The 25,413-nt window shown below is 43.9% G+C and overlaps 1 protein-coding gene across 1 annotated transcript in view; it reads left to right on the top strand.

Moving 5' to 3' along the window:
• LRRC1 (leucine rich repeat containing 1) overlaps positions 1-25,413 on the top strand; it is a 538,119-nt gene that overhangs the window by 169,702 nt on the left and 343,004 nt on the right. The window contains exon 2 of the mRNA XM_078647950.1: positions 15,868-15,985. Coding sequence (XP_078504076.1) covers positions 15,868-15,985 — 118 coding nt within the window. The remainder of the gene's footprint in view (positions 1-15,867; positions 15,986-25,413) is intronic.

Raw genomic sequence — 25,413 nt, forward strand, 5'->3', positions numbered from 1 at the left:
AGATTCACACATCCAGCGATGGATGTTATTTAGGCAATCCGCCAAGTTGTCCAGACTTTTACTAGAGTGGTTTAAAGATACCACCAATTGGGGGTCATCGGCATACATGACTGTTTTTATACCAAATGTGGTAATTACGTCCTCTAGGGGGGACATGCAGACATTAAAAAGCATGGGGCTCAGGGAGGAGCCCTGAGGAACCCCACACTGTAGGGGGAAATCCTTGAACAACACCGCTCCGTCTGACACCTGAAAGGTTCTTCATTCCAGGAAGGATTTGATCCAGGACAGGGCGATACCAGACACTCCTGCCGAGCTGAGCCGGTGGAGAAGAATGGAGTGATCCACCGTGTCGAAGGCGGCACTTAAGTCGAGGAGGATCACTGCCACTGATCCTCCTGCGTCTATGATGGTTCGTGCCTCTTCGACCACGGCAAGAAGTGAGGTATCGGTGCCCTGTCCAGGTCTAAACCCTGTCTGGGATAGGGGCAGGAGATTGTTGGTCTCTAAAAAGAGAGACAGTTGGGAATTAACAATTCGTTCGTACATGTAAAAAAGGACAAAACTAAACATGTAACTTTACTAATGCTATAAATGTAACATATGGTAGATTTATAACTATTCACTTTACAAAAAACAAAATTAATACTTTTATAATTTGAAAAAATATAAACAAAAAAAAATTACATTTGCAACACCAAAAGGTCAAACTTTTCTATTGCGGGACCTATTGCATTTTCAATGCTTGTTTTATTTTAAGGCTGCTGCAGTGCAACATGTGAAAAAAAATCGACAAAGTCAATAGATTTTGCATAGGCGAGACCTAGTGGCTTTCCAAATGCTTGTTTTATAATCTGTCAAGATGGAGAATTCTGTACCCTAGTTGTATGGTTGATGAGCAAAGCCAGATATCTGTGAGAGCAGTAGTGTCAAGGTCAAAGTCTTGGATGCAGCTAATGTGAATGTTGCATTGGAGACCACAACCTGTGGTTCAGGGAGGGCAGCTTTACTGTGTTTTGTGGATGGGTTACTGGGTTGTCTGGGCAGATTGATGATCTTTCATTGTGATTAGGTCTCCCAGCACTGTAGACGGTGGTAATAGAACGAGTTGGATCTATGAGCAGGGTATTCGGGTGCGTGGGGTGCATTGAGGTAATGTGTCTGGTGGAAAGTCTTGAAGCACTGGCATTTATGCACATGTTTGACTTTCGGGATTCAAACAAAGTGTAGCTGGGGCAGGTGGTTAGTAAAGCGGTCCTTATTATAGGGATTTCTTTTGGGAGATCATTGGAAAGTGTTGTTTGCAGTCTTTGCACCATCTCTTGCAGCTTGTTAAGCTTGATGTCATTTGATAAGGTGGATAAGAAATTTGTCTTCAGGTCAATAGTAAATTGCTATAATAAAGTACGAGGTGAGCAATCACATCTTTAACATGCATCGCATCCATGCGCAGTTTAGTCGTTTTGAGGTGAATCAGTTCATCTGTTGCTTTGATGCAGTGGGACTGGTCCTGGAGGATGGTTGACAGCATGGCTGTACAGAGGAGCGACAGAGCCTCCCGGTGAAGATTGTGGCTTTGGTTGTATTTTGGACTTTGTAAATGTAGGAGTAGCTTTTTCCCAGTTTGTGGTTCATACTGATTTGGCATTTGCCGTGGTCCACTTAGTAAGTCCGTTTTAATGGTTCCCAGATTTGTACTATGGGGGTTTCAAAGTTACATTTTAAGGCTTGGTGTTTGTTGTCTTTAAGGGTAATTCAGAGGGGCCTGGGATCCTAAATGTAACATTTCATTTAAATGAAACTTTCTTTGTCATAGATATTGTGGCCATAATATTCTCACATAAAATCTGTAGGTTATTGATCTTAAGAAGCAGATGGAGTGTAGGAGAGCCACTGTATACAGTTGTAGGGTATCACTTAGTAAATGGAGAAATATAGTATTAAGTTATCGCATTCACGGTAGAAGGTGTACATCATATATAAACTCACGCGTGCGTTGTCTACGCACCCCATTAAGTCGCATGCGCATTCAGTACGCATGCATTTTCACCGCATGTAATCGACGTTTGCTCTGGAGGACACAGACGACAGGGAGACAATGCTGGAACAACAACAGAGTGACAGGTAAGGAGGCTGATCGTATTGGGCTTAGGGCTAGTTGCAGTATAGGTTCTGTTTTGGGCTTGGGGATTAGGGTTTAGGGCTACTAGTTGCTATTTGGGGTTGCGGTAAAGATATAAGGAGAATTGGTGCTGTTTTGGGGTTGCGTTAGGGCTACTAGGAGATTTGGTGCTCTTTTGGGGTTGCGTTAGGGCTACTAGGAGATTTGGTGCTGTTTTGGGGTTGTGTTAGGGTTACTCTGGATACTAGGAGAATTGGTGCTGCTTTGAGTATGCGTTAGGGCTACTAGGGCTACGGGGAGAATAGGTGCATTTTTGGGGTTGCGTTACGGCTACTAGGTATATAGGTGCTGTTTTGGGGTTGTGTTAGGGCTTAGGGCTAGTTGCAGTGTAGGTAATGTTTTGGCCTTTGGGGATTAGGGCTTAGGTCATAGTATACGCTTGCTTCACTGTTTAGGCCTTAGGGTTTAGGGAAGTTTGGGGTGTCTGTATGCGATGTAAATGTTTGGCGCATGCATTGCTATGCAACTGTGACGTTATGGTATGCGTTTTGATTATTCGCGATCTAAGGGGACATGCGATGTAAGAATTGCAATGTTATGGCACACAATGTAAGTTTTTGCGATGTATCTTCATACATCTGTGTGTAACACCTTTAAGAGTGCAAATCACATGTGGGTACAAAAAACCCTTTCAGGTGCAGAATCCTCCTTGATCCAAAGTAATCATAATTGTGGTATTGCATTTAGGTTTATGATCACATTTAGGTATACAATTTTCCATGGTGTAACTTCAACTGGAGCATCAAATCATTGGTAGGAGCAAAATTGTATGTAGGTGCAACATCAGCAGGTGTTTGTGCAAAAGCACCATTACAAGGAAACACACATTCAGTTGCACAAAAACAGTTGGGTGTGAAATCACCTTTAGGAGCAATAACCTATATAGGTGCAAATGGAGCACAAAACACCCCCATTACAGTGCATGAATGTTTCGTTTCACTTTCTGTCCTTCACTCCTTTGAACTTGGAGGACATGCCATTTGTTAAACCCAAGACCATTTCTCAAAGGCCATTACTGTTGAAAGAAGGATCGTTGGGCTCTACATTCTGTGCTGGTGAGTGTAAGAGGTGAGGTGGGGTAGCATTGTTGTTTAAAGACTCCCTCACTTGCAGGCAGGAGGCGATCATTCAGGCTAGCAGCCATGAAGCCATGGCATTTTCAGTATCCACTAACACCACCATTCCATTCGGTGGTGCTATCATCTATAACCCTCCTGGCTGCACCTCCGACTTCAACGCTCAATTCCTGGCACAAGTTATGCCAATCTGCCTTCACAACAAAAATGTACTGCTCCTAGGGGACTTCAATATCCACTATGACGACAGTAACAACCCCCTAAACAAACAGCTAACCGAGAATATGGAGATCCTGCAGCTGTCACAGAGAATTAATCAACCAACTCATAAGGCCGGACACACCCTTGACCTGATGTTCTCCAATATTCACCCCATCTCCATTTCAGCAATAAAACCACTACTGTGGACGGACCACTGTTTTGTCGAGTTTAATATTCACCTACCGGCTAAAAACGCTAGGCCCTCCTACCAAGTAGCAACCCACAGGAGAAGTTATGCTAACTTCAAAGTTGAAACTTTTCAGCAACACTTTGTCCACTCCTCCATAGGAAAAATAGGTGTTGACGAAGCAACTGATAGACTTCAGAACCACATTGCGACGGCTCTTGAGCACTGCTCACAGCGTCGCCGTGATGCCAAACCCAGGCGCACCATGTCTGAAAATTGGTACGGGCAAGAACTGAAGTCACTAAAAAGGAAATGTACAATGCTCGAACACAAATGGAGGTTAACAAGAACTCAAGAGACGAGAAAGAACTATCGCAATACACTAAAGCCATTAGGAAGGCAAAAAAGGATTACTTTTCTAGTAGAATCTTAGAGAATAAAGACTCTTCCAAAGAGCTTTTTAAAATAGTAAAAGAGCTCTGCAGTCCTACCAGTCTCTCATCTAATCTGACTCCCTCACAAGTAGGATGCGACAAAATGAATAACTTCTTTTGCGAAAAAATAGACAAGATGTACTCATCTTTCTCCAACCCCAAATCAGACAGCTCGGTGGACCACGAGTCATCCACCACCCAAGCTTGCTGTACCAGCTTTGGTCCATTCTCTGAAGAGGAAGTGGGCAAAGCGATGCTTGAAATCAAATCTGGCTCCCCCCTGGACCCTTGCCCTCATCATATCTTCCGGCAACTCATCCCTTTGATCTGTCCTGCAGTGAATCAATTGCTGAATCACTCGCTAGAAGCTGCAGAATTCCCATCCAGTTGGAAGAACGCCACAGTCACCCCCCTTCTAAAAAAAGCTGGCTTAGACATCAACAACCCGGCCAATTACAGACCCATATCCCAACTTCCATACCTGTCGAAAGTACTAGAGAAACTGTTCAACAAGCAATTGGCCAGCTTTCTCGAAACTAACAACCTGCTGGACATCACTCAAACAGGGTTTAGGGCCAACAACAGCACGGAAACAACACTCCTGGCCGTGCTGGATAACATCAGAATGCATGTAGATCAGGGGAAAACAGTTGCCCTAATACTGTTGGATCTCTCGGCAGCATTCGACACCGTCCCACACAATCTGCTCCTGGAAACCTTAGCATCTAGGGGCATTAGGGACAGGGCACTGGGATGGCTGCGGTCTTTCCTATCGGATAGATCACAATCAGTGCACATGGGCAAATTCTCATCCCCACGCCGGAACATCAAATACGGGGTCCCACAGGGGGCCTCGCTAAGCCCAACTTTGTTCAACGTTTTTGTGTCTTCCCTTGTGGGAATAGGCAGAAAGTGGGGCGTCGAAATCTGTTCCTATGCCGACGACACCCAACTTACTGTAATCTTGGATGAAAAGAACAACCCTAAAGACAGACTACTAAACTGTCTCTCTGAACTGGCTGAATGGATGCACAAGCACTGCCTTAAACTAAACGCAGACAAATCAGAGATACTACTGTTTGGAGGTCACACTCTACTGTGGAACGACAGCTGGTGGCCAGAAGCCCTGGGCACTCCACCTGCTCCAACACCAACAGCAAGGAATCTCGGAATAACAATAGACACATCCCTATCCATGAAAACCCATGTAGCTGCCATATGCGGCAAAGGCTTTGCAATACTAAAAATGCTTAAAAGAGTCTTTCCCTGGATTCCAATAGAGTGCAGAAAGATTCTGGTCCAGTCTCTCCTGATGAGTAGGCTGGACTATGGAAGCTCCCTGTACGTAGGCATGGCAGAGTATCTCTTCACCAAGCTCCAAATGGTGCACAACGCAGCGGCCAAAGCTATCTGCATGAAAAGGAAATATGACTCAGCCAAGAGCTGTATACGCGATCTCCATTGGTTGCCAATGAAGCAAAGAGCAACTTTTAAAATGATGTGTATAACACATAGAGCACTGCACAAGAATGGCCCTCTCATCCTCAGAAACAGGATTCAGTTCTATGCTCCCACCAGGAACCTCCGCTCTTAATTCTTGGCTCGTGCAAGAACCCGTCGGGTAAAGAGAGCCAGGATGGGTGAGCGAGCCTTCTCCCACATCGCTGCAATCAAGTGGAACGAACTGCCTACGGCCCTTCGTCTCACAGAATGCCACTTGGCATTTAGGAAACAGCTAAAAACTTTCCTCTTCCCCCATCCAGACTAACCCAACTCGAACTATGCCAACGTTACATGCACTTTAGCAATCATAGCACCGTGATATCCTACTTGGATGATTGTTAGCGCTTTATAAGAAAATAAAATAAATAAATAAATAAAAAAAGACTTGTGTTCCTCACCAGAATGCAGTGGTAGTCTGTACCCATCAGTACTTTCGGCATTATCGATGTTAGCAACGAAGATATTGCTGGGAGACTGCTTAACTCGTACACCTGGGAGACTGCTTGACTCATCAACTCGTACATCTTTATTCCAAGAAACCAGCAAGGTTATGTCAGGGTACAGTGAGCATTTTAATCAATTTGCAAACAATGCCCTACGCGTCCTGAATCAGTCTCGCTCTACACCCTGCATCAACTTTCCGCAAACGCCCTTGTTTAACCTTCTCCTGCTCTCTGCCCACTGTTACAAATGCTTTGCAAACCCGCGGCTGCGCTCTACAGATTCCTTAGCCAAGTCCTGCACACCTCTCAGCCAGTAGACACTGCAGCCAGGAGACCTGTACAGCACTTCCATTACCACTGCACACACTGTGTTATGAAGTGCACATAATACACACAGTGCAAACCTTGTTCCTGTGTTGTACTCCACCGTATATTTTTTTCTTGAAGGCATGTTTATTCTTTAGCTTTGATGTACTTTGTGTCATCAAGATAAAAGCTTTCAAGTACTACTGAGAGATGGGCTTAGGCTCCACACATATTTTGTTATGGTAGGGGCAGTAAGCCTGACTTACTGATTGTGAAAGCATTTTTTTACGGCCTGTAGGTCTTTAACAGTGACAATATATTATAGGCTGTAAACAGATATTTTGTTTCTTAGAACATATTACTGTAGCAGGCAAGGGTTTGTTGTTTTGGCCACCTACTCTGACAAACCATGTAAGTTTTCACTATGATGGTTTGCAGTTAACTAATTTACGCCCCGCAGTGCCCTGCGTATGACCTCCCATATTACATCACTGATGACCTGGTCAGTAACATCACTGATGACTTTGCAAATTACATCACTGATGACCTCTTCCACAGAACCGCTTGCACACCGACTCCCGCCCCCCATGGAACTTCTCAGTGAATTTCTATGGTTTTTGTAATTCTATTTCCTAACTAGAACGTCCCTGTAACCTTTGTTTTTTTTCAGTGAATTTTTATGTTTTTAAATTTGTTTTTCCTATCTGTAAGCTGTAAACTTTGAGAACGGGTGTGAGAGTGGCTGTGTAGATCAGTGTGTGAGTGGTGCTATGGGTCTGTGAGTGGCTGTGTGGGTCTGTGAGTGGTGCTATGGATTTTGGACATTTGCATACGTATTTACAATGGAGAATCATGGACTCTGCTCTCACCAGGAGACGACAAGAAAGAAACCACTCATCACAGTCATTACAGATAAGGTTGCGCTCCATTAGATCAGGGTCCAAAGTCGGTCCTGGAGGGCCGGATCCATGCTAGATATTTAGGATATGCTCATTTAGATAAATGTAGTTTTCTTTAAAATCTGGCATGGATCCGGCCCTCCAGGATCAACTTTGGAGAACCCTGCATTAGATCAGCGATGCATTCACCGCCTTTAAGGATTTCAGATTCTTTTTCAATGTTGTGTGCGAGAGGATATGCATTTGATTTGCCTTCGCCAAGGCCAAGAAGTTAGGAAAGTTTGTACTTTACTGAAGTGGAGTTTCAACTGGGGCACCTGCTATGTTTATATTGAAAGTGCTTACTGTTGAGGTTTAATTTCTGTGAAATGTGCACCAGAACCAGCCTTAAACCTAGTTTTTTTCCCCCAGAAGAGTCCCCAGTTTTGCTGAAAATGTCTACCCATTGGAGTACTTTATTCTAGATAATTAGTAAGTGCTACTTAAGTGGGTACATTTATTGTGCATATTTTGCACTCCTACTGCGTAAAAGACCATGGGGTAATGTTTCCAGTGAGCTTGTAATTTCGATAATGTGATTGTTCATCAAGCATCTACATCCATAAATCGGTGATTATATGAATCCTCAAGTGAAGACAACAAGACTACAAAGAAGCGAATCTCCACCAGACAGGGTTGCTTCCTATTCACTAAATGAAGTGAATGCTTCTTTGTTTGGTGGAGATGTTCTTGTATTTCTCTGCATCAAAACTAGTCCCCCCAAATCGTCTGGAAACACGCTCAGGCCTTTAGTTAAGCTGTTGTACATCAATATGGGAAAAGGCTGGGAGGCCTTTGCATACTACCAAGTACAAAAGGGGAACAATTTTGGGCACGAAGAACCCAACCCCAGTGGCCTATCCACAATTCAATGGGGGGAGGGGAAACCACATCCTGGGTCAATTTCGGCCCGGGGATCCCATCCCCTGGTGCCTGGCCAGATCTCCCTGGGTACCCTGGCCCAACTCAGGGCACCTAGTGAGCCTGTTGGGGACCGCAGGGGAGCCTCAAGACCCACGCAGTCCTAGCCGGCTCCCACAGGAGAGCCAGCATTGCTCTTGCACTGGTGGGGCTTCTGGAAATGCCTCTGGAAATGCAGCTCCCTGCGTGCAACAGCAATACTTTAATCATTTTCCCTGCCCGCATAACAACGGGTACGGAAAGAAATGAAAACTCAGCTTCCTGCAAGCATAAGGGTTTGACAGCTCCATCTTGATGGTAGTGGAGTGTTTGCTTTTACAAACATTTAAAAAACAAACATTTGGGTTGTCTCTCTTGAAGCGTAGTCCCTAGATGGCTGCCAACACTTACTGGTTAAAGTGCTGGAGGACCATCAGATGTCGACATATGGACTGGTGAATCCTCTGATGATCTGCACCTCAAGATATGCAAATTTGGTTTTCATATAATATCTGAAAAACTACGGAATGTATTTGCGGCACAATTTGGTGTAATTCTATCCAAAAGTTCGGATTTTAGTTGTGTCTACGATTCCTAGGGGAATTAACATGGGAATCACTTTTTTTCAACACCCTCCCCCCATATCTTGGGTCCCTCTTGACTGGTCACCCCAAAACACAACTAGAATCCCGGGTGCACTTTTTTGGGACAATTTTGTGAAGATTCATCAAGCGGCACCAAAGATGTATAGGCAAGTCAAAGCTTTTCCTATGGAAACTAGGTCCTGACCGTAATTACTTACTGGTGACTGCCAGACCAGACCCTCTCTGCAGAGTCTCCTCTAAACATTTTGCCTTTACCTCTTTTCTGAACCCATTTGCTTTTAGGCCTCTGTGCACTTTACCAGTTCTAACCAGTGCTAAAGTGCTTCTGCTCTCTTTTAAACTTTGTAAAATTGTCTTAAACCCAAGTGGCACATTTAATTAACTTATAAGTCCCTAGTAAAGGGGCGCTACAAGTACTCAGGGCCCATAAATCTAAAACTACTAGTCGGCCTGCAGTACTTGGTGTTCCATCCACTTAAGCAGCCTTTTAAAACATGTATCAAACTTGCCTTTGCAGCCTGTGTGGGCAGTTTTAAAGTGCTAGTTTGAATTGGGTGGGCCGGAGGACTGTTGGGTGGAGGTGGGGTGGTCCGGTATGGGGGGGACCTTTTAGCCAAGCCTAAAACTCCCTTTTTAATACACTAGTCATCCTTATTGCATTGAATAGTGCCCAAAGGGCAGGGAGCAGTGTATTTAAAAAGTTGGAGTCTTACATGTCCTGAGAGAGGAAAAAGTCACAAATTTGTTTTTCACTACTGTGAGGCCTACCTCTCCCACAGGAAAACAGTATGTTACCTTATTACATTTAATAAGTGATTACGTTTGTTTGGGAGTAGATAGGAATATCATGTTTTGTGCCTGATGAATTGTAATTTCCATTTACTCTTTAATGGTAAAATCGGATTTGCAGTCACAAATCAGAAAATGCCTTTTTTAGACATTTAACACTGTAAGGTGATGGACGGGGCGATGATACTTTTCAGACACCTACCTCCAGTCACTATCAGATCTGGGTTGCATTCATTATCGTTCTTCTGCTCACTACACCACCCCAGTTTAGACCCTGTGCATCATGGGAACAGCCTAGCCCAAACTGCCAGGCCAGGTCCTCCCTGGAAATGCAAGCAAGCATCCTGGGACTGGTTTTGGGGTAACTCCCCATCTGCCAAGTTATCCAATGGCAAAGTGAGCAAGGGAACCACGTCTGGGCATACCCAGCCAATTTAGGGCGACCAAGCAAACACAATAAGATGATGGACTAAGCACTGAAACTTTTGAGTCACTCACCCCCAGTCACTATTAGATCTGGGTTGAATCCATAATTGTTCTTCTGCTCTCCTCGCCACCCCAGTTCAGACCCAGCCATATGGAAATCCGTCTTGACCCTGTTCCTCATGGGAACATGTCCTCCCGGGACCGGTAGCATACATCCTAGGTCCGGTTTCAGGGTAACATCCCTCATCAGCCAGGCCAGCTTGAATCCAGTTGCAAAATGCTTCTTTACTAACCATTTGATTCCTACAGCCTGTTTCCTGGGTCACTTTACTAGATGTAGTTGTCAGTTGGCCTTTGTTTATTATCCCAGACAGCCACTCAAGAGAGTGCCAAGATGTTGGCAGGATGGCCCACCCAAGGCAGGATGAGGTGGAAGGCGGATCTATGCACATCCCTGTTTGTGTGTGACCTGAGGCAGTCTCTTTGAAGTGCAATGAATTTCACACTAGCCTATTGACTGCAGGACCAGGACAGGGAGGCAGGAGATTCCAAACACCTGTCTGGAGTGATGTTTGGGGGCTCCCGAAGCCTATTTCATTTCAAAGCTAGCATCAGGAATACAAATGGAACCCTCTGACCTACACTTCAGTATACCCCTGGACCTCAGGACACTACATAAAGACTGCTGTGCTGCCAGAGGAGAGATGACTACCCTGCTTCTTGAGGCCTTTACTGCTATATGAAAAGGAAGGCTGGACATGCCCCCTTCACCCCAGACTACCAGAGTGATCCCAAGGGCTGGTTAGCTGTCCTCCTGTTCAGAGATACAGGATCACAACAAGCTCCAGTGGCCTACCTGCAAGTGCCCAGCTGACCTGCTGCACTGGACCTCGATTCCCAAAAGGTGCTCCCTCAGGACCTGGGCCCTTGGTGTGGGATCAGTTGAGCTCCTCATAGAAGAAAATGAGAAATCCTGAGGTTTTATGCTCTACGACCATGAAGGGGCTTGATTGCACCAAGATCTTTACGCTGACCACCAATGCGAAACTTCAGTGAACCTGACTTTGTGCCACAGTGAACGCCAGTGGCAACCTTCAACGCGATATATGCAGTTCGGGCTACAGCTTTGACAGTCCTGGCAACTGCCACAGTGAAGTTCCTGCAACGTTCGTCCGTGACGCCCTACAGGATCTACTCGCTGCAGCAAGAACTATCCTCAACAGTCTCCCTGCTTCACATGTCCCCCTTCACTGCAAACTGGACTCTTCATGCTGGACTTTATAAGGTAACTTTTTCAGCAGGACTAACCTGGTTCATGTATCAGCCCTGCGCTCCATTGTAGTTGACCTGAACTTGTGCTTTTCCCCCTGGTCTCACAAGACCAGATAACGAGTGGCGTTTGGTGCTTTTAGGCGCTATAATTGAATCTTTGAAGCTGCATAACAACGATTTTACTGATTGGGTTTCTGTCTTTTGATGTCAGTGTATTAATTGCACTCTATTTCTCTTAATTGGTGATGTCATTTTCTTGTGTTGTGTGTTCACTTTATTACTGTTTGTGTGCTGGAAAATACTTTACGCATTTTCTCCAGGTTAAGCCGGACTACTTTTGTGCCAAGCTGCCAGAATGTTAAGCACAGGTTAATATAGTGACTTTTTGGACAAGGATTGTGGCTGTTGCTTGAGAATGGCTCACACCCCTCTTAACCAATTACCCAGTTCCTCACAATTGGGTCAGCCCTCTTCTGTCATTGGTCCATATGAGTGTTATCTACACCCATACATACCAACATGCTGCATGGGGTAATAGTTCATTCCATTTCAGTACTTTGCTCTCTTGTTATGAATGGAGTCATTTTCTGATTGCATGGTCATCCGCCTAAACATGAGTGCACTTATGTGTCAGGGCTAATTGGCCAGTCCTTTTAGTTTTCAGGTTCCCCTTCCATTTCATTAACTTACCTTGTTTTATTTTATTTTTCTTAAGGGGATACCGCAGTGCCTCAGGCAGGGCTAATTGGCTGCTTGCTTGCATTTCATTTAATCTGGAGTGCGCCTCATCTTGCATGGTCATTTCATCTAAACTTAATTGCAAACATGTGTGCGCATGTTTAGACGGCACCCTATTCTATTTTTTTCTACTTGTATTCTTTTAATTTATCTTGCATATGTGCCGTTTGTGTGTGTTTTATTGTGGTTGGGTCAGAGGGTGGATGCAAGAATGAATCAGTGGATGGATGAATTGATGCATGAGTACGAAGATGAGCGACTGTTGGCAACCTGTTGGCATTGCAAGTGGCCCTCTTTTTTTTTTGTCAATTTTTTTCACATTTATACAGTTTTGTGCATTTTTTGACATTTTCAGATTTTTCTCTTAATTTTTTGTGTGTGTATATAGATGTATATAGATGTGTATATATAGATGTGTATATATATATATATATGTATTTAGATTTACATATATTTATGCACTATTTTTTTACCAGTTATAATTTTCTTACCTCATCATCCCTGCCTCCATAGGTTAACATCCTTGCACATGGGAAATAAGGGAAGAACACCTTGATACTTCGACACTATGAAGGATGTCTCTATGGCTTTGGGGGATGAGGGACAGAGGTATTCTCTTTGCATTAGGTGGCAGTGTGTGAAACGTTTCGGGAAAAGAATGGAACCATATGTGTCATTCTGCATAGAGCGAGAGGATGTTTACTTGGATGTTGGAATTTTTCCTGTTACAACAAAACTGGACATACTCTAGAGGTCTTTGGGGTAAGGCACAGATGAAGAGAAATGGTTACGGGTTGGAGACCAACAGTGCACTAGCGTCCCATCAAGAAAGTTTGTGTCTTGTTTGCCCCTTCTTGTATCCGTTGGCATTTTGAGATTTCAGGTTTGGTGTCCTGCATCCACAAGGTACGCACGTGTGTCTTCTTTTTGCAGACACTTTTTATAATTTAGTCACCCTGGACTCCTATCCCCTTCTGGAAAATGTTAATCTCTTCAAACTCCTTACAAAAGTCAAATCTGGTTCCCCCGATGACATCTGCCCCCCCCCACATCCTGAAAGAAGTGGGCACCAGCTTCCCCGGGCGCTTACTTTCCATGTTGAATGGATCACTTATACAGGGCAAAGTCCCAAACAATTTTAAAAAAGCCCTCCTCATCCCCCTCATAAAAAAGGCAGGAGCCAACCCGCTAGATCCGCTCAACTATAGACCTATATCGTTGCTGCCATACTGTGCCAAACTTTTGGAGTCCCATGTCTGTGACAGCATTTCCACCTTTCTGGAAAAGTCAGAGTATCTGGCACCTAATCAGGCTGGCTTCCGCCCTTGCCATTCTACCGAGGCGGTCATTCTTTCGGAGCAGAACACTCTGAGGCGGAACGCGGATGCAGGGATCCATCAGGCTCTGGTGCTACTGGACCTCTCTGCTGCGTTCGACACGGTCGACCACACCATCTTGGTCGACCGTGTCGAGCAGGCAGGTCTTAGGGGCCCTGCGCTGAGCTGGATCCGCTCATTCATCACTGGCCGAACACAATCGGTCAGACTGGGCTCTTTCTCGGCTCCTACTATACCCACTACCTGCGGGGTACCACAGGGCGCCTCGTTATCTCCCCTGCTTTTTAATTTGTACCTACGCCCCCTTCTGTACTCCCTTCGGAATGCAAAGGCAACCATTTTCAACTACGCTGATGATTTGCAGCTCATCTTTCCCCTGAACACCAAGGACTCGGTGGTAGAATTTCAAAGAACTATGTCCCACATTCTGAGTTGGATGAGCTGCAATCATCTGAAACTCAACCCAGGCAAGACCGAATTGGTCTTGCCTGGACAGAGTACACTTAGTTGGAATCCCAGCTTTTGGCCCTCCAGCATGGGCGCTCCTCCATCTAAGTCACCCTCGGTTAAGAGCCTAGGTATCTTCATTAGTGAGGATCTCTCGTTAAAAAAACAGGTTGGAGCAGTCGTATCCTCCAGTTTTTTTCAGTTGAAGAAAATAAAAAAAATCGCCTGTTTCTTCTCCTCAGCAGCCCTCACACAGATTGTCATCTCCTTGGTTCTGTCCAGACTGGACTTTTCTAACAGCCTCTACCTTGGGCTCCAAACTGGAGAGCTCAAACGCCTCCAGCTGGTTCAGAACCAAGCAGCCAGGCTCCTTCTGAACATACCTAGGAGGCAATCAGTCAGACTTGGCCTGAAGCAGCTACACTGGTTGCCGGTTAAGCAACGCGTGGCCTTCAAAGCCGGGTGCATTTTATTTAGGTCTCTAAATGACACTGGCCCGTTATTCATTAGAGACTTACTTAAAAGATACAGTCCCTCCCGCCATCTCCGGTCCACCTATAAATCACTCTTGTCTGTACCTCCGTACAAAAGGAAGCGTCTCGGAGGCAGCTGCTTTGACCACCTTGCTGCTGTCCTCTGGAACTCTCTTCCCCTTCACCTAAAGCTGAGCGATAGCATCCTCAGCTTTAGACATTCGCTGAAAACCTGGCTCTTCTCTCAAGCACACTACTGAGCTGCTCCAGCTCTACTAACTGACTGTCGCGCCTGGTTCCTTTCTATAGCGCCATGAAGCCTCCGGGCGTACGAGCGCTCAATAAATGCTGACTAACATTAACATTAACATTAACAGGGAGTTCCGCAATGACTTGTCAGCAACATGCTGCCCCATATTGGCAGATGCGAGTCCACCTTGTGCTATCCTCATCAATTCCTGTCAACAAATTTGAAATGCAAGGATACCTTGGGAAGTAAGGGTATGCTTGTGTGAGTTGTTACTGGAGCCTTTGTTCCATTTAGGTTGGTGCCCTTTTACACTTTTATCTAATTCCACCCTAGAAAGAAATGGGGCCTTCTAATTTGTTTTTGGTTAATTCACTCCTAAATCCTAGGAGTGGTGCGAGGTTATGCTTGATGGCTATGCTCACTTGTTTATTACATTAATACACTTCCGGCTTTTACATTTTGACACAGAACACTGCTGCAGTGGCAGAAGCCTCTTTGTTACATTAAACGTCAATTCCAGGCTTCAAAAGTGTTCATATGACATCATGGGATACGTTGTGGAACAAATGACCTGTTGAGAAGCTGTGTTACCAGAATGCGATTTTTTTTTTTTTTTTTTTTTTATTTTTTTTTTTTTTTTTTATATCCGGAAGCCAGCAAAATTCTTTAACTATAGACCCATTCCAAGTATAGATGGTATCTGAAGTGTGAGTGAATCATATCTCAGGGTCTGTCTAGAAGTTCCAGGCACTTGTAGTTCTCACATTAATTGTACTATTTATCGATGGGTAAAACAAACACTTCTTTGTGTAGGCACCAACATTGTGGGAGGAGGAGATGTCACGTTGCATGTTTTGTTGTTTGAGAGCGACCTTCACTACATATATTCTACGTAAGGTTGACTGCTCAACCACAGCTACCAATGGAGAGACCTAATAACTAAGGTGCATTTGTTAACCAATGCGTTCGAAAGTGCCCAGCACAATGGAAGGCGTGCTGTGTTTGTTGCTAAGCCCTCACACACCATCAGGTTCTTTCGGAAATGCCTGCCAAAAATCCAGAAAGGCTGATGCACCTTAGGTTTTTCGAAGCCTCTCACTCTAGTTCAATTCAGTGTGGTCAATAATTGTTGTCACTCTTCTGTTTTATAAAACTTGCTTGGAGGGTGATTTGTCGTGCTATAGACAAAGACACAACTATTTTCCTCTGTGGTATCAAGTTGAGACTAGGAACACCCAAAAAGAATGCGACGGCAGCCGCCTTGCCACCTTGTTTAGACATCTCCCCGATGGACTCTACTTGTGTTTTGTAATTGCTGTTGTGGTCATGCAAGTTGTAACAAAGTCCTTATTTTTTTCAGCCCTTTTTCCAGCTTGTCAGATTACGGAAACTTGGATTGAGCGATAACGAAATTCAGCGCCTACCTTCAGAAATCGCAAATTTTATGCAGCTCGTAGAACTGGACTTATCTCGAAATGGTAAGGAATACAATACTGTGCACTGTAGTTGTAGCTTCTGTGGGGCAGGTGGTATTGTTCAGCAGTTTCAGAGTGCTTTATTTTGCAATGGAATTGTATTACTTGGATGTTCCCTTCATGGGGAAATCCAGGTACAGTATAGTAAAGTATCATGATCATCCTAGTAACCTAAGAAAAGTTTAGGGCTGTACCATGATGCCATTGTGCTGCGCAGAAGGGATCTGTACTCCTTTTTGGCATTTTGAGCACTAACATTAACTCAGAATAAAGAGTAAACCATGTTTTGCTGACCGCACAACTTTGAAACGCGCAGCAGTAATCTTTGTTTTTCATGGTTTCATCTTTTCGAGAGTGTATTTGAAAAATGCTAGGCAATCACAAACTTGTTTTTGTAGCTAGATTATACCATGCACATTTTTTATGTCATTTGTATATCGATTGTGTCACAAGAAGTAACTCAATAAGACTGCTGCGATGGATTGTCACAGGAAGTGACATCATTGCTCAAAATAAGTTTAACATCATTAGTGTAACACCAAAGCCTCTTTAAAAGACAAAGAAATATTGCTTGAAAAGGATAGTACACGCCGGTGTTTGGAGAGAATATACTTTCCATTTCCACCCACAGTCTTCAGCACTGGTCTCCTGTTGGTAGAATCTCCATCTCTCAACCAGATGCGCAATACTAGAGAGCTCTAGTTACAGCCCTAGTTCTAGCCTTCCTCAACAGATGTGAGAACAGTGAGATTCAGCTCGACACACCCGCTGAATGTGTGAGGCTTACTTGAAGACACCGTTTTAACCTTTTACACCATTGGAAACGGCGAAATACTATCTCTCTTGCTGCTGGGTCCTTCATAATCCTACAGGTCTGTCATTGCCCAACCGGGGCCGTGATTGTTCCTCTCCCAAGGCTTTGGCGTGGATGCAGCATTTATCAAGCCAGCACAGAAATATAAAGGGCCTTAAGGGGACTGCACAATACTTATTCTAGTGTTAATTCTTTCTGGCAGTCCCGTAGCAGACTCCATTATTTCATTTCTCGTGGTCATTTTAAATAATAACATTTGTTGTAAAACATATTGCAATTTTATGATTTCCAGAATGAGTTGTGTATTTGCCTAGATGTACTGTTAGCAGCTAATCACCCTTGTCCCATATCTGTGAAAACAGGCTCATAAATATCAACGTCACTGGAATGTAGATTGTTTTTTTTTTTATCCGTATAAAAACTTAAATGCAGGAATTGCCTGATAAGAAACTCATGCCTAACACTACATTTTTATTATGCTTTAGGGTGTCTCCCTGTTTCTAGGGAATCAGTATTCGTACATGTGTTGTATGCACGTTTCCCCCTCTTACCAAGTTGCAGGCCTCCATGTCGCCATGTTATGTGTATGCCATGTGTACCAGTCATATCTTCTAGTCACCTTTAAGTGTAATTCTCGGTAATTCGTTATCCCACCGCGGTGTACATCGATGTAAGTTGCGCATTCTCCCTGTTGTGCTTGAAAGAGGTAGGCATGTTGTACTTGCACCAGGTTTTGGTAGCGTTTTAATACTTGAGTAATAAAGATGGTTCCATGCTGGATGAGTGGTGAGGAGGACGCCTGTAAAACGTACCAAGTAGGAGCCTGACTGAAACGATCATCTGCGGAGTGTTTTTGCAGATAGGATTATGCTTCATGGCATAATCATGTGATGCCTGGGCTCTCGGTATGTGACGCAGCAGGGCTTAAGCCTTGCTATTGATCTCCGCATGAGTGCAGGCGCTGCATGCCAGAGAACATCTGGGGCAGCACATGTAAACCTTGATGGATTATTACAGCATTTCAGAGCTTCCCAAATGCTTTTGTTTAGATTAACATGCAGCAGGACCGTTTTTGAAATGCCAGGTTGACACACAGTTCTCTTGTGTTCCATTGATGCGCTGATATGTGCAACCCGTTTTGATCAGCCTGCGATACTTGTACATAAGCAGCATTCTCAGTTGCTTGTTTAAGAATGCCCTGGAAATGCACATTATTTTCCAAGAAAAAAGAAAAAAAAATACCAATGTAGTGTTCAGGGTTGAAAGGGTTAATTGCTGCATGCTGTCAATAGCGAATCTATCCAAGGAAGTGTGACCGAAGGCCAAGTAGTGTGCGTGAAACACATTGCTTTTATGCAAGAACCGAGTTAGAACTGGGTTTGCTGATTATATCCGCATAAGCTAAATTATTTAAAGAAATTCCAAACACCACCTTATGCAGCTTTTGGTGAGATGGCTCATGTTGGCAGAATACCGGAATTGTGTCAGTTATTCTGTAAAGTGAATTGCCTATATAAAATAGTTGCACACCTCACCATCTCATCTCTCAGCAGAGTCTGAAACTGATATATGGTCTTAATAGAGACTTAATCTCTTTAATGATGGAAACTCCTGCCTTCTGGTTCTGCTCGATTTATCAGCCTTTGATACAATTGACCACGAAACGCTCCTAAAAATCTTAAGCAATAGAATAGATATTGAAGACACAAGCCTCAACTGGTTCAGGTCCTCATTATCAGACAGATCAGAAAGTTGGCAATTGCTGCTACAATTCCATTAAAATTCTTTCAAGTGTCGCTCAATATTTATCCCGAACACCCTTACTGTTTAATCTGTATGTGGATCCACTGGATGATATTTTAAAACACAGAGAATCTTTTTCTCCATTATACTGGTGACACTTGGTTAAATATTACGATTGAATGCTCAAGCTGTCTCAAGATCTTAACCTTCTTCAATAAGGTAAAGAACCTCCTGAAAGACAGTTTACCCTGCCGCCCCTTACAGATACCAGGAATGGCTCTCAAAATGGAATCACGCACAGACAAGATAGATCCAATTAAAATATTGGCCTCTCACTGTGTCAAAACAAAGATGTTGACTTAAGAATTTACAAGCTCCTCACCTTGATCTTCCAATCTAGTGAGGGCCAGAAATTCTAGACTCCACTTATAACTACTTTGTAATCTTAAGCCCCTCATTCAAAAAACCAGCCCTTGAGTTGGCCATCAGAACCCTTCTCATCTTGAGCATAGACTTAGGATTTTTGCTTCTGACCAGCCTATTAACCAGCTCCTCTCAAAACGGTCCTCCACAGGCAGCCCCCTTGATATTATGTACAAAAAGATACAACCTCATCATACCTCTCCTAAAGTCTGATTCAATTTTCCTCGAACATCATCCTACGTAGGAGACCGAATACTTCTCTTTATCTATCGCCCAAACTTCAGATTACTTATAAGTATAGAACCATACGAAGCGGAGTCTAGAGGACGCTGAATATATCCTGTTTTGAAAGATTTTCAACCTCAAGCAATCCTCCCCGGCAACGCACTAAAGATATTTAATACTCTTCCAGTATATATTGGACATGTACCGCAGTCTCTCCCTTCAAGAGGGATGTCAAACAGCCCTTTCTTGGAGACCTCATATGAACTGTTTCAATCACCTGATGGTCATCAGGTAGAAGCTTTATTTATTCAATCCAATTAAAGACGCCATATAGTCTTCCCTCTGAGTACGTCCTCCGAAGCTACCTTCTTGCTGTCTCAACTTTGCACAAAGGTATGGCTTGCCCCCCTTCTGGGAAACTTGCTTATAAAATTACAAAATAGAACCCCCTGTTGAAAAACCTGCATGCATTATTGTTGGCACAGCTGCCATCTGCGTCTGCCCTTTAACCATAACCTGGGCTGGGTATTTTAGAAATTGTAAGTGTGATGGCAGGCCACAAGAACAATGTCAAACATGTTGAATATATATAAACTACTACCAATTCACCATATCCACTTATACTTCTCACTCATTCTGGGTCTCAGCTTTCTTTCATAGTACACCAAGACGAACCCTCTGAAATTCACACATGCCTTTCTAAAAACATCAATTTTATTCGGCGATCAGGACAGTGCTCATAATACTTATTTAAAAAAAAAAAAGAGGTTATTGAATTTGAAAGAAAAACTTGTACCTGTGGTTGGTGAACCAACACATGTTCCTTCTGTGTCCCAGGTGAGAGGGCTTCTTTTCTGTTGACGAGAAATACTTATGGACGTCATTTAGGGGTCGCAAGGAGTTGCTGCTGCGACCCCTGTCATGCTCCTTGTGACCCGTGGCACTGTCTTTGCAAACTCTACCTTTAGCCGTGGCAAAATCAGTGGCATCAGAAGCCTCTCGTACCCAGGGACATCAGTGGGGGGGTTCATTTACCTCGTTTTTTGTCAATTTTTTATTATACTTTTAGCGAATATTACATTATTTGCTATTAGTTGATTAAAAAATGGAGTACACATAGCTGGAATATGACTTTCCCTGGCAGCTGAGGTAAGTAAAAAAAAAATGCTTTTAGATGGATGTATGTTGTGTGCGTGCTTGTAGTTCTGAGTGTTTATGTGACTGTGTGTGTATGCGAATGCATGTGTATGTATAGGCATATGTATGTGTGAGTGGTGCATGTGAAGTCATTTCCGCCACTCCTGGCATTTTAGTGAATTGACGTCCTTGGTTACCATGTCCACTCTGGACAAACATTTCAATATGTTTTGCTGTAAATTATTAGGTGCTTTAACACGTCTTTTTTATATGTTACTGCATCTGCATTGGGTGTATGTCTTTTTGTTGGTGAACAACTAGGTTTAGTTGAATCAGTGGTGGTTGTCTCATAAAGTTTTATGGTCGTTCTTGTCAGTTCATGTAATAGGTACCTGGGTTAGAAGGGTTTTGTTAGACGCACTAACAGAGTGGCTAGTATTGTCATGTGACTGTGGTAGAGCAAATGTGTTATGACTGACATTTAGTGCATTACTGCCATCCTGCATTCTGAATATCGCTAGCAATGGTAGACTGATTCTGCTCTTCCTGTGACTTTTGGGTGCTCTTGGTTGTAGTGTTCGGTATCAACCTTGAAAACTGTTGCAGCGAAAACATAATGCACTGCCTAGTTAGCACAGAGGTTGGTTAAATAATTTCTCCATGTTTTCGATCCACAAACCATGACTACATATCTGGATACTCCACGAGTCATTGGTCCATAGTAATATATTTGTATCTAGAACGTCTAATCTGTCGTCCACTAGGAGTACGAGACACTCGATTTTCTAAGAGCTAGTTATCCCCAGTCCTCCACATTCCAGGGGAAAATGGTCATGTGCACCACCTGCTATGGAATAATAGGAGCCTAGTTAAGTCCATCTGTGCGTGCATCACTTGGAGGTGCACCATCATTAGCTGTAGTCACCCCAAAGTTCATGTCTTGTGGAAGATGCGACCTCTGTTGGCCCCATATGTCCTTGAGTCTCGAAGTTTGGGGTAGTGTGAATGTATATATTGCTACAGCAGCGTTGCACATTACTGGATCTGTAATCCAATCCTCTCTTGCCATCACAGTTACCCTGCACCAATTCATAGCAGCTCTTCTCCTTACCCACTATAGCGCCATTGCAGTGAATAGTCTATTATTATAAGGAGGTAATTTGACTTATCTTAATAATTCCACTGTTGGTTCTATATCAGTATGGGTTCTCACCATCATGGATACTAAATGCACCACACAAACCTAGAATAGCTGGATCTGTAGGCATGACTATGCAAGAAATCTGCAGGAGGGGCTTCACTACTGGGGCAGCTTTGTGATCAAGTCAGATCTAGGCTATTCTGTCTTTCTGGCGTAATATTAATCCTATGCAAGTATTTACAATGTTTGGGCCTGTAGTTTATTAAAAATGCTCTGTTTGTTTGCAAGAAAAACCTTCGCCATAAGTTTCTCGCCGATATCCATCTCCTTTTTACCCGGTATCAACCCAACCACTCTAGTGTCTAATGCTATATTGAATAATTTAGACCCCATCTTGTGGCGTCAGTCAAGGTAATCAGCTGATTTAAGGAGTCTGTTAGCCCCATCAGCCTTAGAGTGGTCTTCCCCTAAACTTTTTGCCCTCCTCCCCCCTATTTTTTCTGATCTTTTTTTTGCTGGAAATGGGACTCTGCGCACTTTGTCACTGTTAACCGGTCTAGGGAAACTCTGTGGTCGGAAGGAATTGAGGGAGATTCCATTTGTCTGTTCCTTCGCTGATGTAAGGAATGGGAGAATAGTCTATCCTGATGATACCAGTATCTAGCATAACGGGACCGTGCAACAAAATTATATTGCCCAAAATCGGGCACTTCAAATCCCCCGTCAAATGGGAGTGCCAGTTTATCCCAGCATATTTTTGATGTTCTACTTGTCCATAGAAGCTGCGTCAATAACGTTTTAATATTTTTGAAGGAAGGAGAAATGCAGAGAAGTCAAATTGGTAATAGCAAATGAGATGTGTGTTTCCACTGATCTCCCGATAAACAGTACCCCACTTATGTGGCTGATCCTTGGGCCTGTGACACAAAACTCCCCAAAACTTGACCTAGGCCCACTACATTTCACTCAGCAAAATTACTGTTTTTTTCAACATTGTGGATAGCTGTGGATTTTAAGCCCTAGCTCAGCTTGCTCCCAGGGAAAACTACCACACCCAGATATTTCTGAAAACTAGACACCCATGAGAGTCCAGGTTGGTGTGACTTGTGTAGTTCTCACAAGGTTGTCCTATCCAGAAGCCTTTGCAAACCTCAGAATTTGGCTAAAAACACACATTTCCGTTAGATTTCTGAAAGTGAAAGTTCCACAATCTTTGTTCTAACGTGTCACTATAAAAATAGTACCCCACTTGTGTGAGTGGGTGTAAGAAGCTGACTCTTTATATGATATACCAAAATGAAGTATATCATGGAAAGAGTCCAGGCGTTCCATTTGAGTCAACAGGGACTTTTTTTTTTTGCAGAGTTTTACATAGCGCAAACTTGACCCAAATCGGGTATCTGAGCACTTTACATAGCACCAGTTACGTTACATGAAGACATACATTCATTTTTGTTGGGCACGGGGAGATTATGTGATTTGCCCAGAATCACAGGATGTTCAGCGTCATTGCCGAGACTCTAACCCAGTTCCCAGATTCGAGGCCGACAACCCTAGTCGTTAGGCCAACTCCTCTTCCCACTTGCTCTAGCAATCCTCAGGTGCTTTTCTACAGGGTAGTGTGGTCGAGCAGCCTTAGGCTTACCAGAGAGGAGTATTAGACATCTGCAAATACACACAATAGTCAATAAACGATGCACATGACTCAATAAGGAGATCCACACCAATTTAGAAAAAAAAAAATAAACACAGATCTTTATATATGTTTAGGCTAGAATCATTACGATCTGGTAAGTATGTTTTGCAAGAGAATTACTTTGTTTTAAAAAGTTGACCATGCATTTTTCAGACGCGTCAATGTTTTCCTATGGGAGGAAAAACAAGTACCGCATTCAGGTACTGTAGAGCGACTTGGTGGACCAGGTGATGTTGAGAAGTGGAGCTAAAGACAGCAATATTGTCTAGATATGTTGCACTAAAGGTATCCAAACCCAGCAGGGTCTTTGTTCACTGACCTTTGGAAGATGGCAGGGGAATTCTTTAGCCCAAAGGGCATAACAGTGAACTGATGATGTCCATCTGGGGATTTTCTTTTGCTTCTGGGGTTAGACCAATCTGCCAGTACCCTGATGTCAAATCAAAAGTTCTGAGAAATTTGGCTGCCCCTAACATGTCAATCAATTCATCTGCCATAGGAATTGGATGTGCATCTGTTTTTGTTACTGCATTGATGCCTTCATAATTCACACAAAACCTCAGCTCTGTTTTGCCACCCTTGTTATGAAGTTTGGGGCCTTTGACAACTGAGCTGGCCCATGGTCTCTCAGAGGATTTAATAACTCCCAATTCCAGCATCTTGCTTACTTCAGCTTTGAAAAGGCAACACTTTCCACTGACCTATCTTTAGTGTTGTGAGAGGGGAGGTCAGGAAGAGGTTCGCTCTCTAACTACTGATCCTCATCAGTGCTTGGCTCTGTAATTTTTGGGTTTAAGGCAGTCGCCATGGATGAACCTCTTGTGGTTTCTGCAAGAGCCAAAGTCCACCAGATAGATACCCCCCCCCCTTTTTCTTTCTTGTACAGGATAGGGTCCACTCCACTTGCCCTGGAGGGCCTTAGGAGCCACAGGCTCCAACACCCAAACCTTCTGCCCTGGTTGGTACTCCAGTAGTGCAGCCTTTTGATCATACCAGAGCTTCTAGAGCTCTTGGCTGACTCAATGTTTCTGGATGCTTTTTCCATGTATTCAACCGTCCATGAACGAAGGCCAAGTACATAGTCCACTATGTCTTGCGTATGCTCTTTGAGAAGTCTCTCCCTGCTGTCCTTCACTAGACACAATAATTCACTTACATGATGACCAAACAGAGGTTCAGAAGGGGAAAACCCTACTCCCTTCTGCGGTACATCTCTCCAGGTGAAAAGCGGGCATGGCAGTAAGACATCCTAGCTCCTTCTGAGTTTTTCAGGGAGTCCACCAATCATACCTTTCATGGTTTTGCTCCACCCACAAACCATTTGTTTGTGGTTGGTAGGGAGTTGTAAACTTGTATGCCACCGTACATTTGGCCCACATGGTTTACAGTTAGTCAGACATGAAGTTTGTACCTCTGTCTGACACCACCTCCTTAGGAAACCCCACTCTGGTAAATATACCAATGAGGGCCCTGGCCACTGCAGGAGCAGTAGTAGTCCTAAGGGGAGTTTCTTCAGGGTTTATGGTGGCCTGATCCACTGCCAGCAGTGTATATCTGTTTCCTGAGGCTGTTGGAGTGTCTAAGGGGCCAACAAAGCAAACAAAAAGAGATGATGAACGGACCACTGAAACATTTCAGACACTCACCCCAAGTCACAGATCTGGGTTTAATCCATCATTGTTCTTTAGCTCACTTCGCCACCCCAGTTCGGACCCAGCCATATGCAAATCAGTCTTGACCCTGTTCCTTATGGGAACAGTCCAGCCCGAACTGCCAAGCCAGGTCTTCCCTTTGCCGGAAACAAGGTAACACCTCTCATCAGCCAGGCTAGCTTGAATTCAGTGGCAAAGTGAGCAATGAACCCACGTCTGGACATACCCTGCCAACTTAGGGTGAACAACGCAGACACAAGGAGATGGACGGAGCACTGAAACTTTTCAGACATCCCCCCACCCCCCCATTCAAAGATGAGGGTTTAATCCATCCTCGTTCTTCAGCTCACTTCGCCACCCCAGTTCAGACCCGGCCAACAACATAGGTTGTGTGGGAGCCACGGACCTCCCCCTTTTTCTGATCATCAGGATTATGATGAATGGTGCCCATAGCTCAGAATAGGTTTCAGCCCTGTTGTCATTCATCATTGACATGCGCTCATGGCTTGTGCTGCCCATATTTTCCTCGGCCATGCAGTGTGATCTGGAACTATCACCGTGCCCAGTTAGCCAACAGTACCAGTCTTGCAGTGTTTAGTG

This window comes from Lissotriton helveticus, chromosome 6 (genome assembly GCF_964261635.1).
Source record: "Lissotriton helveticus chromosome 6, aLisHel1.1, whole genome shotgun sequence".
In the NCBI taxonomy this organism is placed as follows: domain Eukaryota; kingdom Metazoa; phylum Chordata; class Amphibia; order Caudata; family Salamandridae; genus Lissotriton; species Lissotriton helveticus.